Genomic DNA, 18,351 nt, shown 5'->3' on the forward strand with positions numbered 1-18,351 from the left:
TCAGTGAGTGCGAGCAGAGCGGCCGGCGGTTTTACAATTGAATACCCCGTATGTAACTTGTGTGAAAAGCGAGCGACAGCGTCACTATTTCAAGTTATTTCTCTGAATTCACCACTAACTATCATCAAAAAGGTACGTTCTTTGATAGAAATACCGTTTATTTATTGTATGATTCACATGCGATGTTATTTGCTCGAAGTGTTTTCTGTCGTATCGAAGTTTAAGTTCTTAGCACGTGCTGACATGCCGGTTTTGGGTTCGAACACAACGGCACTGTCAGTCAAAACATTGCTTTGATGAGATGACGGAAGTCCAAAGATACAAAACAAGGGAAATATGGGGAACGAAGGAAAATCCTGGACCTCTTTTAAAATAGATTTTACATTTAAGATCCTCAAGCATTTCTCTATTACATTTTATCCGGACATATCCCCACAGGTAGCCCAGGCTCACGGCGAGTGTAGGTTTATTACAAAGTTTGTATGAGCGAACGAATCTCGTTGAAATAAATACGCTGATTTGAAAATAAAACAGTTGCTTGACGTTGCTGCTACTCAAATCCGCCATTATTTGCCATTTTAAGCTGTTTTAGCCGCTGCGAATTTTTCCCGTCGCCTTCTGTATATTAAATAGACAAGGTTGCAAACTCTGACTTGCTCAACAAATCCACCGATCCTTTCGAAATCCAGACTCGCACGGCAAAATAAACCTCGCAGAATCATAGCACACATATTTACCTTTCCAACCATACCTTTTAATCGTCTATTCATCCCCGTTTTGCCGTTTGAGCGGCGAGAATCTTTCATTTGAATTTGAGAAAATTCCTGATAGCGACGCTCGATGGGCCGTTCGTGGAGAAAAAGACAATACACGGCATGCCAAATTCTACCAGCCGGGGTAGGATGCTTCGCTTAAGTTTGACCTTGCCTTGTCAAGCTGCATGGACGAAAAAGACGTTAGGGAGTTGCAAAAAAATTCATTCCAATCCCCCAAAAATGAGATGAAAAAAGAACCATGTTATCTTATTGTAAGATATACGGTACCAAGGATGTCCGTTTATAGATATAATTGATTGCAAACAAGAAAAGAAAAATAAATAAACAAATGAATAAATAGATAAATGATAGATAGACAGGGGGGGGGTAAGGTTTTAAACACCCCTCTTGGACTTCCATGGGAAGGTGCAAGAATCTCATACAGAATGTTCCTCTACCCGGGGTGCAATTGATCGAATCGATAATCGATATTAATCAACATAAATCGATAAAATTAATTAATTGTATCGGTAATCGATAGCAATCATAGAAAACAAAAGTGAGGATAATCGATAAATATTGATTTTTGATTAACTTCATCAATTTATATCGAATTATTGATTAAATCGGTAAAATAAAAGACGAGTACAAGAGATTTAACAAACATTTTTTTTATTGCATTGGCAAACAAAACGTGAAAACTACGGAACCAACACAAACTAGCAGTAGCGACAGTAGTTATTGCCATAACCGTCCAGAATAATGTTTATGGATGTTACACAATTAACTTGTAGTAGTGAAATTATTGTTGCAGTCAGATGGTAAAAACCAACAGTGTACATAGTGTATACTACACTACTTGTAACAAATTATTGCTGCACTCTGTAGAGATGTAGCAAATCATAGATTCTAACCTCACTTTTGCAATACCAGACTAGTTATATATTTAATGAACATCCTGACGATCAATGCCATTAAATGCAAAATCGCCAGAAGGTAAAGAATGGGGCATACAAGCCTGTTACAATTGACGTGTAATCAAAGAGTTTTATGAAAATTGAAGGAAAAGATCAGTTTATATTTTCTCTTTATCTGATGTCTTGAGTTTTGTCTAGTTCTGCATTCTGCCCCGTGCGCGTCCGTGCGCCTCTTTTTTTCACTCCCTCTCTCCCCTCGCTATGCAGGCTTTATAATCTCATGCGCCCATACTGCTTCAGTTTTTTGCAGCCAAAGCCGTGACAATTAGAAACATATGGTGTATATGTACATACAAGGTACAGCGACCGAGGCAATACATATACACTTGTTTTATAAGAATGTCTAGAAATCTAAATAATACGTGGGCAACCCTTTTGTGGGTAAACCCTTTTTTATTCTTGCTTGTACCAATCGATAGATACAGGTAAGATCGATATAATTGATAGCCTCAATTGGGAAGAATTTTGTGAGTATCAATTAATATCGATCATCCAATACATTTGATATCAATTAATTTATCAATTGATTTATTTCTATTTATCGATCGTTTTTTCGATATCGATTTTTAATGATTGTACACTCTAGGGTGAATGTTCAACCCTTTTTTTTTTGTAAGAGTGAAGGAGTTGTCCCCAGGAAGGGCAGAAAATGATGGAGTATTTTCTTCTTGGAGAAGCAAACACACTAATTGGTGTGCATTTTTTTATGAGACTACATTCTAATATTTGTGTCTGTGTGAGTCAGCCAAGTGTAAGGAAAAGGGTATTTTAGTAATTGGTAGACTTCTCCCAAGGGTCGGTACTCTGATTGGCCAACTGGAAAAAAGTGCCTGTCAAATTGGGTCCCTTGGGAGAAGTCATTCATGACTTCCGTCGACGATCTAGAAGGGACTTGGATACTTGGAGGTTAATGAAGTCAATTCAAGCGACAATTTGAGCTGAAAACTCGGGGAAGTGGTTAATATTATGAGATAACGTAATGTGAAATTTATCAGGTGATCCGCTCCAGTTGAAATCGTTGTGCGTTGCATATTTTTCAAGAACCGAGCGATTTAGTCAAGGTGATTGGAAATTAGTAACCAATACTAAATAACACTGAACAGCACCAAAGCATCCCCAAATGCGCTCTAAATCGCTTAAATAATAGACAAATACAACTACAACATCAAGTTGGATTGAATTTATTACATTTTTATGGAAGAATACTTGCATAAAGTAACAACTCATTATGTTCTCTCTATTAACGGTCAAAGAGCCAGTTGGTTCAAATTACTAATTGAGAGAGCCTGGGCTACCTGTGATGACCATTGTTGTCCACTGCTGCCGACAGCCTATAGCTGGATTAGCTCTCTAGTGACAATTATTTCATTTATGAAGAAAGTTTACAATTTTTATTGTATTTTCCAGCAATGCGTCGTTTCCGCATGGGACGTGGTGGCCGAGGTGGTCCAGGGCGTCCTATGCCGTACATGCGGGGACCAATGGGACCCCAAAGGTTTATTGTTAGTCATGCTACCTTTGATCCCATATTGGTAAGAAAAACTCCTTAGTATTATTATCTTAGTTACAGTACCTTAGTATTACATATTACCTTAAAAAGGGAAGCATCAAAAAATGAAATGTACAGTAACAGATGTTCATTTTCTGTTCTTGAACCCTTTTACCTCTAACCCTGTATCACCCCTGTTCTCTCTTACCCTCTTATCTCAAAACCCTGTATTACCCCTGTTCTCTCTTACCCAATTACCTCTAACCCTGTATTACCCCTGTTCTCTCTTACCCTCTTACCTCTAACCCTGTATTACCCCTGTTCTCTCTTACTCTCTTACCTCTAAACCCTGTATAACCCCTGTTCTCTCTTAGCCTCTTACCTCTAACCCTGTATTACCCCTGTTCTCTCTTACCCTTTTACCTCTAACTCTGTATTACCCCTGTTCTCTCTTACCATCTTACCTCTAACCCTGTATTACCCCTGTTCTCTCTTACCCTCTTATCTCTAACCCTGTATTACCCCTGTTCTCTCTTACCCTCTTACCTCTAACCCTGTATTACCCCTGTTCTCTCTTACCCTCTTACCTCAAACCCTGTATTACTCCTGTTCTCTCTTACCCTCTTCCTTCTCTTACCTCTAACCCTGAATTACCCCTGTTCTCTTACCCTCTTACCTCTAACCCTGTATTACCCCTGTTCTCTCTTACCCTCTTACCTCAAACCCTGTTTTACACCTGTTCTCTCTTACCCTCTTACCTCTAACCCTGTATTACCCCTGTTCTCTTTTACCCTCTTACCTCTAACCCTGTATTACCCCTGTTCTCTCTTACCCTCTTACCTCTAACTCTGTATAACCCCTGTTCTCTCTTAGCCTCTTACCTCTAACCCTGTATTACCCCTGTTCTCTCTTACCCTTTTACCTCTAACTCTGTATTACCCCTGTTCTCTCTTACCATCTTACCTCTAACCCTGTATTACCCCTGTTGTCTTTTACCCTCTTACCTCTAACCCTGTATTACCCCTGTTCTCTCTTACCCTCTTACCTCAAACCCTGTATTACCCCTGTTCTCTCTTACCCTCTTACCTCTAACCCTGTATTACCCCTGTTCTCTCTTACTCTCTTACCTATAACCCTGTATTACCCCTGTTCTCTCTTACCCTCTTACCTCTAACCCTGTATTACCCCTGTTCTCTCTTACCCTTTTACCTCTAACTCTGTATTACCCCTGTTCTCTCTTACCCTCTTCCTGTATTACCCCTGTTCTCTCTTACCCTCTTACCTCTTACCCTGAATTACCCCTGTTCTCTTACCCTCTTACCTCTAACCCTGTATTACCCCTGTTCCCTCTTACTCTCTTACCTCTAACCCTGTTTTACACCTGTTCTCTCTTACCCTCTTACCTCAAACCCTGTTTTACCCCTGTTCTCTCTTACCCTCTTACCTCAAACCCTGTTTTACCCCTGTTCTCTCTTACTCTCTTACCTCTAACCCTGTATTACCCCTGTTCTCTCTTACTCTCTTACCTCTAACCCTGTATTACCCCTGTTCTCTCTTACCCTTTTACCTCTAACCCTGAATTACCCCTGTTCTCTTACCCTCTTACCTCTAACCCTGTATTACCCCTGTTCTCTCTTACCCTCTTACCTCAAACCCTGTTTTACACCTGTTCTCTCTTACCCTCTTACCTCTAACCCTGTATTACCCCTGTTCTCTTTTACCCTCTTACCTCTAACCCTGTATTACCCCTGTTCTCTCTTACCCTCTTACCTCTAACTCTGTATAACCCCTGTTCTCTCTTAGCCTCTTACCTCTAACCCTGTATTACCCCTGTTCTCTCTTACCCTTTTACCTCTAACTCTGTATTACCCCTGTTCTCTCTTACCATCTTACCTCTAACCCTGTATTACCCCTGTTGTCTTTTACCCTCTTACCTCTAACCCTGTATTACCCCTGTTCTCTCTTACCCTCTTACCTCAAACCCTGTATTACCCCTGTTCTCTCTTACCCTCTTACCTCTAACCCTGTATTACCCCTGTTCTCTCTTACTCTCTTACCTATAACCCTGTATTACCCCTGTTCTCTCTTACCCTCTTACCTCTAACCCTGTATTACCCCTGTTCTCTCTTACCCTTTTACCTCTAACTCTGTATTACCCCTGTTCTCTCTTACCCTCTTCCTGTATTACCCCTGTTCTCTCTTACCCTCTTACCTCTTACCCTGAATTACCCCTGTTCTCTTACCCTCTTACCTCTAACCCTGTATTACCCCTGTTCTCTCTTACTCTCTTACCTCTAACCCTGTTTTACACCTGTTCTCTCTTACCCTCTTACCTCAAACCCTGTTTTACCCCTGTTCTCTCTTACCCTCTTACCTCAAACCCTGTTTTACCCCTGTTCTCTCTTACTCTCTTACCTCTAACCCTGTATTACCCCTGTTCTCTCTTACTCTCTTACCTCTAACCCTGTATTACCCCTGTTCTCTCTTACCCTTTTACCTCTAACCCTGTATTACCCCTGTTCTCTCTTACCCTCTTACCTCTAACCCTGTATTACCCCTGTTCTCTCTTACCCTCTTACCTCTAACCCTGTATTACCCCTGTTCTCTCTTACTCTCTTACCTCAAAACCCTGTATTACCCCTGTTCTCTCTTACCCACTTACCTCTAACCCTGTATTACCCCTGTTCTCTCTTACCCTCTTACCTCTAACCCTGTATTACCCCTGTTCTCTCTTACTCTCTTACCTCTAACCCTGTTTTACACCTGTTCTCTCTTACCCTCTTACCTCTAACCCTGTATTACCCCTGTTCTCTCTTACCCTTTTACCTCTAACCCTGTATTACCCCTGTTCTCTCTTACCCTTTTACTTCTAACCCTGTATAACCCCTGTTCTCTCTTACCCTCTTACCTCAAACCCTGTATTACCCCTGTTCTCTCTTACCCTCTTACCTCTAACCCTGTATTACCCCTGTTCTCTCTTACCCTCTTACCTCTAACCCTGTATTACCCCTGTTCTCTCTTACCCTTTTACCTCTAACCCTGTATTACCCCTGTTCTCTCTTACCCTCTTACCTCAAACCCTGTATTACCCCTGTTCTCTCTTACCCTCTTACCTCTAACCCTGTATTACCCCTGTTCTCTCTTACCCTCTTACCTCTAACCCTGTATTACCCCTTGAGGCTGCCTGAGAAAGTGAAAGAATTTTGGATTATGATTTCTACTAAACCTTGTTTCATTCCAGTCAGAGGGATTTTTTGTGAAAGCTCGTCCCCAAGTAGATGACACCCAATTCACTGAAGTTAGTATTTGGTATTTTTCCTGCATGCATACATAACCCTTGAAAATAATCCTGATTATATGAAATGTAAAAGAAGGACGTTATCCTTGCATGCTTTATTGCTCTTTTGGATCTTCAATAAAAGTTACATTTTACTGGTTATTTTGTATATTTTGCCTGGGGTGACATAAATCAATGTCTCTGGTCAAGAAGCCATTGGCTCCTATTGCTTTCCAGTTAAACATGATTGATTTTAAACTTACCCTATCTTCCAGGCTTTGCTCAAGAGAAATACAAAACTGACACCATCACAACAAGAACAGGTAAAAGTAAATCACCTCACATTTAATAATAATCCCCTGTTTTCTATGTATGATAGTAAGCTATGTGCACTGAGTTGCTACCCAATTGACAACCAGCTAAAAAATTGTTCGTTTCGAAGAAAAATAAATAATCGCCTTGATATAGCAATTTGATTTTTGGCAAGTGGATAGATCTCTTGGGATAGATTACATAATGGCATTTCGTTAGAAGCTTTCACCTAACACCAAAAAAAGTATTTAATAATAAAAAATAGACCTGCACGCCTTACATTTTGCGAGATTAAAATGCAAATCTCAAGATAGTTTATTGTATTTTAATTGACAAACAGAAGATAATAGCTGATTTGGAATGCACATTAACTACACTTTATCGTAGTGTGTGTTTTGATAAATTTGTTATTTTATCGTCATGAAAAAGATGAAACAAAAAGCCAGAAATTTGTCAGCTTTTTGCTTCCGGTAGAGCTACACAATAATTAAAAGAAAAATTTGAAGCACTTATTTAATGAATTAGAACATGTAAAATACAGTTACAAAATGCACAAACGGAACTCAGAAAAGACAACACAAAACGCAACAAGCATGTGTAACACAATTGGGTAGCAACTCCGTGCACATGGCCTGTATTGCTTTTTCTATTTGTGATTAAAAGGGTATATAACAGTATAGCTCATCTTAGCTCAGCTATAATTCCACCTCTCTGTAGTTATTTCTTATTTTGTACATTTTATAGGCAATCATTTGTTAACTGTCGATTATTTTTCCTTTCATCTGTATCTGTTCTAACAGCCAGCTACACCTGATGTAGTTCTTAAATTTGACACTCATTAAATTAAAGTTAATAGCATTAGTTTTGATTATCCTGAATTGATCACTTGACAGGCTTTGGTACAAAATCTAGTCACCAAGGTTACCAGCGTACTTGACAACTTGATAGTGGATCCTGATACTGCTGAGTTTGTAAGTGATACGGTTGTTGATTGTGTGACATTCTATACATGTAAGTGATATGGTTTGTAAGTGATACGGTTGTTGATTGTGTGACATTCTATACATGTAAGTGATATGGTTTGTAAGTGATACGGTTGTTGATTGTGTGACATTTTATGTGTACCCAAGTTCAGTTACAGTTGCTTTTTCCCATTTCACCCTTTGTTCCATACGGATAAAGTCCCCCATAATTGTTTTTAAATTGTGTGCGAAGTATACATAAGCAGGAAAAAAGCTACACAGAGATATCTTGTTCTGTTGATCTGTTGACATTCTGAGATCTTGTTGATTTACAGCGTGAAAAAAAATTTTGTGACATGACAAACTAAGCTTTTAAAAATTGCCATGCATTTTTAGGTATTACTATATTTTGGTAGGGTCAAAGAGCATAAATCAATTAAAAGATGCTTTGAGGGTTCTGAATCGTGTCTTTGGCTAACTAGATGCTGGGTTATTAATGAACAAATTATTTCCTTTGAGTTTAATATTTATGTTTTTGTTTGGAACTAAAAAATCAATGACCAGATAAGTACATTTATGTAAGTTCTTACAGATCCATTTACAATATGATCAGCGTCGAAATCTTGTTTTAAGGGCGTTGAGGAGGTACGTGCTGTTGGGTCACACAAGAAAGGCACCATGCTCCTAGGTCACCCTATCGCTGACCTGACAGTTATACTCAAGAGACTGCCGACAGGTATATTAACAATGCTGTATCACACTACACTCCTCATAATATAATGAAACAGTTTCATGATTTATTATATCATGTGCAATGGCTAAATTTTGTTCATTCCACCAGAGGCAGACATAATTGCTTTAGCAACAAGAGTGCAAAACTCCTTGAAGGAAGATTCCACTAAAGATGCAACAACTGCACATGGTTAGTATGTTCACTTATATGATGTATTATGTATTAGAGGGACAGAAGGACAGGCATGGCATTTAGACAGACGGAAATGCCAGACAGGCAAACAGATAATGGCATATAGACAGACATGGCTGACAGAGGCAGGCATGGCAGAAAGACACTCATGGTAGGCAGATAGACAGACAAGGTAGACAGATAGACAGACATGGTAGACAGATAGACAGACAAGGTAGGCAGATAGACAGATAGACAGACAAGGTAGACAGATAGACAGACATGGTAGACAGATAGACAGACATGGTAGACAGATAGACAGACAAGGTAGGCAGATAGACAGACATGGTAGACAGATAGACAGACAAGGTAGGCAGATAGACAGATAGACAGACAAGGTAGACAGATAGACAGACAACGTAGACAGATAGACAGACATGGTAGGCAGATAGACAGACATGGTAGACAGATAGACAAACAGAAATGGCAGATAGACAAACAGAAATGGCAGATAGACAAACATGGTAGGCAGATAGACAGACATGGTAGGCAGATGGACAGACATGGTAGACAGATAGACAGACAAGGTAGACAGATAGACAGACATGGTAGACAGATAGACAGACATGGTAGACAGATAGACAGACAAGGTAGGCAGATAGACAGACAAGGTAGGCAGATAGACAGCCATGGTAGGCAGATAGACAGACATGGTAGGCAGATGGACAGACATGGTAGACAGATAGACAGACATGGTAGGCAGATAGACAGCCATGGTAGACAGATAGACATGGTAGGCAGATAGACAGACAAGGTAGGCAGATAGACAGCCATGGTAGACAGATAGACATGGTAGACAGATAGACAGACAAGGTAGACAGATAGACAGACATGGTAGGCAAATAGACAGACATGGTAGACAGATAGACAGACAAGGTAGACAGATAGACAGACAAGGTAGACAGATAGACAGACAAGGTAGACAGATAGATATTTTTGGCAGAGAGATAAAAATGGCTGATAGAAAAACAGAAATGGCAGTCAGACATGTCATGCAGGCAGAAAAAAAAGATGAGAAAGTGGATGGACAGGCAGACATGGACTGAAAGGCAAACATGGCAGACAGGCAGTTGGCTGAGGTTGTGAGAAAGCTGAGAAATGTTTTGTTGTTGTTGTTTTGTAGATTTTCCTATGCAAGCAAATGAAGGCGGTAAGTTGGTATGGGTGTTGCTAGCTACTAAACTGTGTTTTGGATACAGTACATGTACAGTGGGTTTGGATATAGCTCACCTTTTAGTAACATTTTTCATTTCCATTAACCAGATTGTATCGTGACCTATTAATCATTTTCCTGTGTCTCCTTTTTTTCTCAGGTTTCAACATAAGTGGCACAGAAGGAGCGCTTGTTCGTGTTCTGATAACTACCCTACCCAAGAACCTTAGGGATGCAGACCCAGCCAAACATGGTATCTCTAATGTACAGGGACAGGGAAAAAATGGCAAAGTTCAAATTGTAAGGTCGTGTTAGATTGTATTCGCTTGATTTTTTGCATAGATTTTCCTTGTGTAATATAAAACCAAATAAGCTTTAGTATTTTTTGGAAGATAATCCTTTCTTGAGATATTGCAAATTGTAAGATTCTTGACTTGTCTGAAATTGCCCATTTTGGGCGAAATTGCTACTTTTTTCATTATCTAAGGCAACTTCGCTCAATCATATCTCAAGAACGGATCATCTACCAAAATATACTAATGCTTATTTTGTTTTATATTATGCAAGGAACCTCTAGGCAAAATATAAACAAAATGTAAGCTAACACAACCTTACAATTTTAATTTTCCCATTTTTTTGCTCTTGTCATGTACATGTGGTTTAGACAATTAATTGCAAACAGGGTAAATAGTTTCTGACCTGTGGCGCACTTTGCTTTCTAGTCGATGTCAAGTTGCTGGAAGGCGCTCTAGCTACAATTAGACATTCACGATGGTTTGAAGAGAATGCCTTTCATACAAGGTAATTGTAAGACTATGAATAGCATAGTAGACAAAGACAAGGTTTATTGTTTTACTGTTACTGTGCAGGCCAATACAAAATTTCCATTCGTGGAACCAAAACATATACCTTTTTTCACAATCCTATGTAAATGCATTTTATTTTCAGTATAAGGATCCTTGTACGTTTACTCAAGGACTTGAGGAAGAGATTTACTGGACTTCAGGGGCTAACGCCATGGCTTATTGATTTACTGGTGTGTATTTTTGATTTCTTGATAGTTTAGGTACCCTTGACTACTGGCCCACTTTTCACGTGGCATTTTTTGAAGTTGCCAAAGCTATAGGTTGCATAATGAAGTGTTCCTTTTGATTTTTATTTGCCATTGTAAAATCAAATCTGTTTATATTCACATATAGGCACATCGTTCAACCCTGGCTGTGACATCAAGACAACCACTTAGTATCAATATCGCATTCAGGTAATAATATACGATGAAGAAGAAGGGTGCGCAGGTGTGTGGTATGGAGTTCTATCCCATCTGGTGATTCTTCAACAAGAAAATACCACACTTTGATAGCCCATGGTGTGGGCATGTCCGCTGGGCCTAGGCATGTCTGCTGCATGTCTGATTCAGTGCACAAATTCTTGTAAAACTGAATAATACTCTGTGTTCTGAAATTAATTCATTTGTACTATACAAAAAATATAGCAGCTCAAAAAAGTTTTTTTTTTCACAGACGAGCTCTTCAATTATTAGCTGCTGGTTTGTTTCTTCCTGGTTCATTAGGTATTGTAGACCCATGTGAGGTATGTATGGTTCATGAGTTGTTAGACATTGCCGATCGATATGAGGTATTTAGTTCCTGGTTCATTAGGTATTGTTGATGTATGTGAGGTATGTATAGTTCATGAGTTGTTAGACATTGCCGATCGATATGAGGTATGTAGTTCCTGGTTTATTAGGTATTGTAGACCCATGTGAGGTATGTATGGTTCATGAGTTGTTAGACATTGGCGATCGATATGAGGTATGTAGTTCCTGGTTCATTAGGTATTGTTGATGTATGTGAGGTATGTATGGTTCATGAGTTCTTAGACATTGCCGATCGATATGAGGTATTTAGTTCCTGGTTCATTAGGTATTGTTGATGTATGTGAGGTATGTATAGTTCATGAGTTGTTAGACATTGCCGATCGATATGAGGTATGTAGTTCCTGGTTCATTAGGTATTGTAGACCCATGTGAGGTATGTATGGTTCATGAGTTGTTAGACATTGGCGATCGATATGAGGTATGTAGTTCCTGGTTCATTAGGTATTGTTGATGTATGTGAGGTATGTATGGTTCATGAGTTGTTAGACATTGCCGATCGATATGAGGTATGTAGTTCCTGGTTCATTAGGTATTGTTGATGTATGTGAGGTATGTATAGTTCATGAGTTGTTAGACATTGCCGATCGATATGAGGTATGTAGTTCCTGGTTCATTAGGTATTGTTGATGTATGTGAGGTATGTAGTTCCTGAGTTGTTAGACATTGCCAATCGATATGAGGTATGTATAGTTCCTGGTGTATTATGTATATTATTGATGATTGAGAGTATGTAGATCCTGAGTGAGTAGCCATTGTCGATCCATGTGAGTTGTGTAGTTCTTGAGCCTTTAGGCACTAGTAATGATGTGAAGTACTGTATATAGTTTCTGGCTTATTAAACATTGTCACTCCATGTGAGGCATTTAGTTCCTTGGTTTATAACACTCCATCAACTGTGCAATGAGGAAGCAGCAAAAACAGATATGAAGGGACAGCTCTCTAGTTTAAGACCATTAATTTTGTGTTATCGTTTGATTAACAGAGTGGTCAAGTCAGGGCACACAGTGTGTTGAGCCTGGAAGAGCAGGTTTGTGCCTCACGCAGCATGGGCTTGTCCTAAGTCCTTTATATTGTTTTTCTTATCCTTGCTATGTCGTTCGTTTTAGGATGCAATTACAACATGTGCTCAGACCTTACTCCGCTGCCTTAATCATGGAGCATACAATGAAATTCTCGGACTGGTAAGACAGACTTCTTTTGTGGTTAAGTAGTTTTGGTTAAAGTCCAATCCTGATGCAACAAAACCACATGCGATAGAATAGTTTAGTGATGGTTACATATGGATTGACTGTCATAAAGGGTTCCCTTAGTTATTGCGGTTTACCTGGATTTTGGACCATTTTGTTACGTAGCCTTTTTTTATAACTTTCAACGCGAACATTGAACATCTGAGTACGTATGGGTTGACGGTCATAAAGGGTTGAGTAAGTACGCACCTCTTGTCTCCTATTATCTTTGTTCTACAAAGGAGTTCTTTTGTCTCTATTCTTCTCGTTCTTTGTGTCGAGGTGCGGATATTGTTCATTTGCCCAATCAAATTGCAGCTTGTAAGAGCTGCGTACTGACCCAAAGGGTTCCCTTAGTTATTGCGGTTTACCTGGATTTTAGACCATTTTGTTACGTAGCCTTTTTTTATAACTTTCAAAGCGAAAATTAAAAATCTTACCCTACATAACTATATGCACGATTGAAACAAACACAATCATTGCATCATTACTCGGGCCTATAGCTGTGACACCTTCAAATCTTTTAACACATCCCTGTTGCAGTATTTATACATTTATTAGTAAAAGCTATATTTCCGTCTGTGGCTGATACTTCATGTTATTGTTTTTAGGCTGGAGAAGGTATCCCTCAAGTAGGTGAGTGTTCCATGGAAGGTCAACAATGCAAGACAGATGGATTATGTGTTTTTCAATACTTGGACTTGTCTTGAAGATGACATCTAACTATTGCTATTTGACATTTGACATTCGCCGTTTATACTAAATACCTTTTTTTAAACGGATGTTCAACTTTAAGTGGTTAATGGGTAAAAATAGATGTATACATTTTTTTTTGTTTCTTGAAGATCTTTTCAAATACGTCTGTCAATGTGAATTGTTTTTAGGGCTTGATACTGTTGAAAACAATAAAATAATTTTCAGACGGTTGCATTTTGACCTTTTACCCGTTTTCAGTCAACGTGCACCTTGTGCTTTTCGTTTACGAGTTACAGCTGCTTTTTGGTGGGCGTCAATCATCCAATTCTGTTTCCGTCACATCTATTTTCCCCCAAAAAAATACCGTCAAACACAAACAAGCAATTGAATAGTGACGTTCGAATTGTTTTTGAACTTTGCGTTGTCTTTGATTTAGTGTGTATTTTCGTATGTTTTATCCCGTCTGTTGTTTTGGCGTCTGGTGCTTTTTGGGGCTTCCTCATTGGTTGGAAGTTTGACACCCGTCGTAACTGCGAAATGGCTTCCATTACCAATTTTCAGTCGCGACTTGTAAACGAAGACCACGTGTGCACATGTGACTGCAAAATAGAATAAGTCTGTTGCTTTAATCCAGAGAACTGAGGTGGAATTTTGTCAATTTAATCCTATCATTGTTAATGCTTTCAGCTATAGAAACAGAGGTATCCAGTTGGAATGGAGTGATAGTCACCCCTGGTACCAAGGCCTATGAGAAACAGGAGGGAAAACCCGAAGAGGAGGGGGACGGTGACGAGAATGACGACGAGCAAGATGTAGAGGCAGCCGCTACAGAAGAAACAGCTGAAGACAAAATGGAGACATAAGCCCCCTTGCACACATCTGTATACAGGCCCGTAGCCAGGGTTTTGAGCTGGGGGTTCGTCTACCCATAAGCGGACCATTTTCTTTTAGGTAGCTCGTCCTAGCTCGCAATGGTATTTAATTCATATTCAGTTAGACCTTCCTCTCGAGTGGGAACCATCCCCCCTCCCGTCCCTGGCCACGCCCCTGGCTACGGGCCTGGTACAATATGGTTTAAAACTTATTGATAACAATCTGGATTAGTCACATGGATGAGGAATGGGGGATTCAGAGATTGTATATAGTGAAGTTTTGAAAAGGGATTGCAAATCGCTCCATTTAAGCCATTTAATACAGAAGAGCACAGAAAAGTGAATGACACAACCTTGTTACCAAACATTTCACCTTTATACTTTTTATTCAGTTTTTTTTCCTATGTAACTTTACAGACATCAGTGGAAAACATTTTAAATGGTTGGCTGTACACTGCATGTCACCTTTTCAAACACTAGAAATTGGCATACCCCTTCGTCTGTTGACAGTAATAAAAATTTATTTGGCTGACTTATATTTGTCTTGTTTAAAAGCGGAGCGTGCCGCAGGCCGGCTACGCGGAGCTCCAGAGGTATAGAAATATGGTATAATGAAGCAAGCCAGGCCATGGCCATTGGATATCACTACAAACTACTTCGAAACTATTCCCATACCCTCTCCGCTAAGGTTTTGATACCTGCTTTCTAAGAAAATAATGCTTATTCTATTTTGCTTTACTTGATATCAAGGTTATAAAGACATTTACGATAAAAGAAGACGGAAATCGGACGAAAATTTGTAACCACCAAAGGGGGGGGGGGGGGGGGGGGGGGGGGGCTCCGGGGAAAAAAAGTCCTTAAAAGGGGTGCTCCTAATTTTTTTAAGGAGGCGTACTTGAGCTGTAATATTTTACTGATATGATCTAGTTCGTAGTGTCTTTATAAACCAATAGATACTTCCAGCTTTCAGTATGTAACAGTTGGATTTACCGATACACTTTATAATCAGTTAACAGGACCAAATGGAAATAAACCTCTAAACAGTGGTGGAGCCTGCAAATCCACATAACGATATAACACCGTTTTTGTACAGGACCCGAAATGATCCCAGGACCCGAAACGATCCCCAAGAGTCCCCGAAATGAACCCCAAGGAATTACAGTAATGGACAAATAAAGGATTGGCTTTCAGTTAAAAAAAAAAATAAATAAACATTTAGCTTTGTTTGTGTTATTAAAAGGAAATTTACATTAACTAAAGCTGTTATCCAGTGAATTTTGCATATAATGTTAAAATGAAGAGACAGTAGTGTTACATTATTACTTTATTTTGTATTCTTTTTCCTTTTACATTTATTTCATTTCCTTTTGTTATTGTAATTTTATATATCCGCCTCATGCTCACGCTTTGCGGATTACAATATATAAATATATAAATAAATAAATAAATTAAGATTTTAATATACGACTGCGGGGGAAATACAGTGGTTGAGCCAGAAATTGGGGTCAACTAAATTCCTCTGATAGTAATTTGAAGAACCCGGCGTTGATAAATCATTTTTACATAACAAGCCATAAAAGAAGTCTTTACAGATAGGACATGCTGCTTTTCATAGGAAGCGAAATGTTTTAAAGTTATTTTTTGGCATGTTTGTTTTCGGTGAATGAAAGACCTATCATATCATGAGATCATGCCGGGGTGTACTCACGACTACATGAGGAAATTCAAAACTCACATAATATTGCTTTCAACAAAAGCCACATCCTCTTAATATTTCGCATCGGTAGTAGAAGGGTTGTTCGAGTGTATTACTCAGTGTGCTTTTGTCATTCCATCTTCTCTGTCAAACCGGCTGCCTAAAATGTCTCGGTAAATATTCGCTTGTGTGAACAAGGATTTCGTGGTGAAATACATGTTTGGTTGTCAAATGAATATTAATTTTTAGGGGTGATGTTTACCGGAAATGAGATTTATAGTGTCAGAGTCATGTGTCGGAACCGCAAAATGTGTGATGGAAGGTCAAAAGTTTGGTTGATCTGAGCAAAGCTGTGCTATGTTTATGCTGTATTCCTTTCAGTAGCAATTTAAAGTTGTATATTTGTTTTGGACTCTGTTTATGGGTTACGCCGGGCAATGTAATAAATAGAAGTATTGTGTTGGAATTTAATATTTTTAAGTCACGTTGCTTAGAAATCGAGTCGTTGTTAACCCTTAATTATGCTTCGAGAATTGCAAGTATTTCTTCTGCTTTCCCTTTGTCCATTACCGCAATTCCTTGGGGTTGATTTCGGGGACTCCTCGGTATCGTTTCGGTTCCGAGGATCACTTGGGGTACTTTTGGGGATCATTTCGGGTCCTGTACAAGATTGGTCTTGATGACATCTAGAAGGATCACTGTACAGGACCCGAAATGATCCCAGGACCTGAAACGATCCCAGGACCCGAAACGATCCCCAAAAGTTCCCCAACTGATCCCGGGACCCGAAACGATCCCCAAGAGTCCCCGAAATGAACCCCAAGGAATTGCAGTAATGGACAACAAAAGGAATGTGTAAGGATTGGCTTTCAGTTTTAAAAACATTTGAAACATTTAGCTTTATTTATGTTATTAAAAGGAAATTTACATTAACTAAAACTATAGTATTAAGATATTAATATACGACTGCGGGGGAAATACAGTGGTTGAGTCAGAAATTGGGGTCAACTAACAATTCCTGTGATAGTAATTTGAAGAACACGGTGTAGATAAATCATTTTTACATAAAAAGCCAAAAAGAAAGGATAAGACATGCTGCTTTTCATAGGAAGCGAAATGGGTTAAGGTTATTTTTTTGCATGTTTTTATTCGGCGAATGAAAGACCTATCCTATCATGAGATCATGCCGGGGTGTACGCACGACTACATGAGGAAATTTAAAACTCACATAATATTGCTTTCAACAAATGCCACATCCTCTTAATATTTTGCATCGGTAGTAGATGGGTTGGTTGTTTGAGTGTATTACTCAGTGTGCTTTTGTCGTTCCATCTTCTCGGCCAAACCGGCTGCCTAAATATAATGTGTCGGTAAATATTCGCTCGTGTAAACAAGAATTTCGTGGTGAAATACATGTTTGGTTGTCAAATGAATATTAATTTTTAGGGGTGATGTTTACCGGAAATGAGAGTCATGTGTCGGAACCGCAAAATGTTTAGAGTGTGATGGAAGGTCGAGAGTTTGGTTGATCTGAGCAAAGCTGTGCTATGTTTATGCTGTATTCCTTTCAGTAGCAATTGAAAGTTGTGTATTTGTTTTGGACTCTGTTTATGTGTTTAACGCCGGGCAATGTAATAAATAGAAGTATTGTATTGGAATTTAATATTTTTAAGTCACATTGTTTAGAAATTGAGTCGCTGTTAATCCTTAATTATGCTTCAAGAATTGCAAGTATTTCTTCTGCTTTCCCTTTGTCCATTACCGCAATTCCTTGGGGTTAATTTCGGGGACTCCTCGGTATCGTTTCGGGTCCCAGGATCATTTGGGGTACTTTTGGGGATCATTTCGGGTCCTGGGATCGTTTCGGGTCCTGGGATCATTTCGGGTCCTGTACATCACACTAAAATACTGCGAAATAATTTTGCCAAAATATTGAAGCGAATTACTGTAGTTTACTTGTACGGCGGCCAGCCAGACTGGGTGTGCTCTCTCTCTCTTCTAATGGTAGAGACTCAACAGCGTAGCTCGCAAAATACACGCCCAGACTGCTTAAAATCTCGTACTAATTTGAAGACATAACAACCAAGTACAAACATCTTTAACATTTAAACGATATAATTTAATAGCAGAATAAACGGATCAACTCATATGTTCACTACACGCTGTGGGGATTGTGCCTCAGTAACCAACTTATACAGTGTTGCTTAGATATCTGTGCTCATGTATTACCCTGGGTACCACAGCCTCCAGACTTCTCTCGTCCAGTGACGCTCGGGCGAGAGAAGTTTGGAGGCTCTGGTACCCAGGGTACTCAT

At 39.3% G+C, this 18,351-nt stretch overlaps 1 protein-coding gene across 2 annotated transcripts; it reads left to right on the forward strand.

The window, feature by feature from the left end:
- Positions 1 to 14,872, forward strand: LOC5506487 (interleukin enhancer-binding factor 2 homolog). 2 transcript variants are annotated; one of them, XM_048725543.1, is made up of 17 exons: positions 1 to 132; positions 3,140 to 3,264; positions 6,463 to 6,519; positions 6,774 to 6,827; positions 7,704 to 7,781; positions 8,406 to 8,508; positions 8,614 to 8,694; positions 9,860 to 9,886; positions 10,050 to 10,142; positions 10,612 to 10,690; positions 10,838 to 10,925; positions 11,089 to 11,150; positions 11,410 to 11,479; positions 12,529 to 12,573; positions 12,653 to 12,727; positions 13,384 to 13,408; positions 14,156 to 14,872. In XM_048725543.1, the coding sequence occupies exons 2-17, from the start codon at positions 3,142 to 3,144 to the stop codon at positions 14,329 to 14,331; spliced, it is 1,236 nt and encodes a 411-aa protein (XP_048581500.1). In that variant the 5' UTR covers positions 1 to 132; positions 3,140 to 3,141; the 3' UTR covers positions 14,332 to 14,872. The 2 variants fall into 2 exon arrangements, with proteins under 2 accessions (XP_048581500.1, XP_032230783.1); XM_032374892.2 differs by having other exon boundaries at positions 6,774 to 6,821.
- Positions 14,873 to 18,351: the final 3,479 nt, after the last annotated feature.

This window comes from Nematostella vectensis, chromosome 3 (assembly GCF_932526225.1).
Source record: "Nematostella vectensis chromosome 3, jaNemVect1.1, whole genome shotgun sequence".
Classification (NCBI taxonomy): domain Eukaryota; kingdom Metazoa; phylum Cnidaria; class Anthozoa; order Actiniaria; family Edwardsiidae; genus Nematostella; species Nematostella vectensis.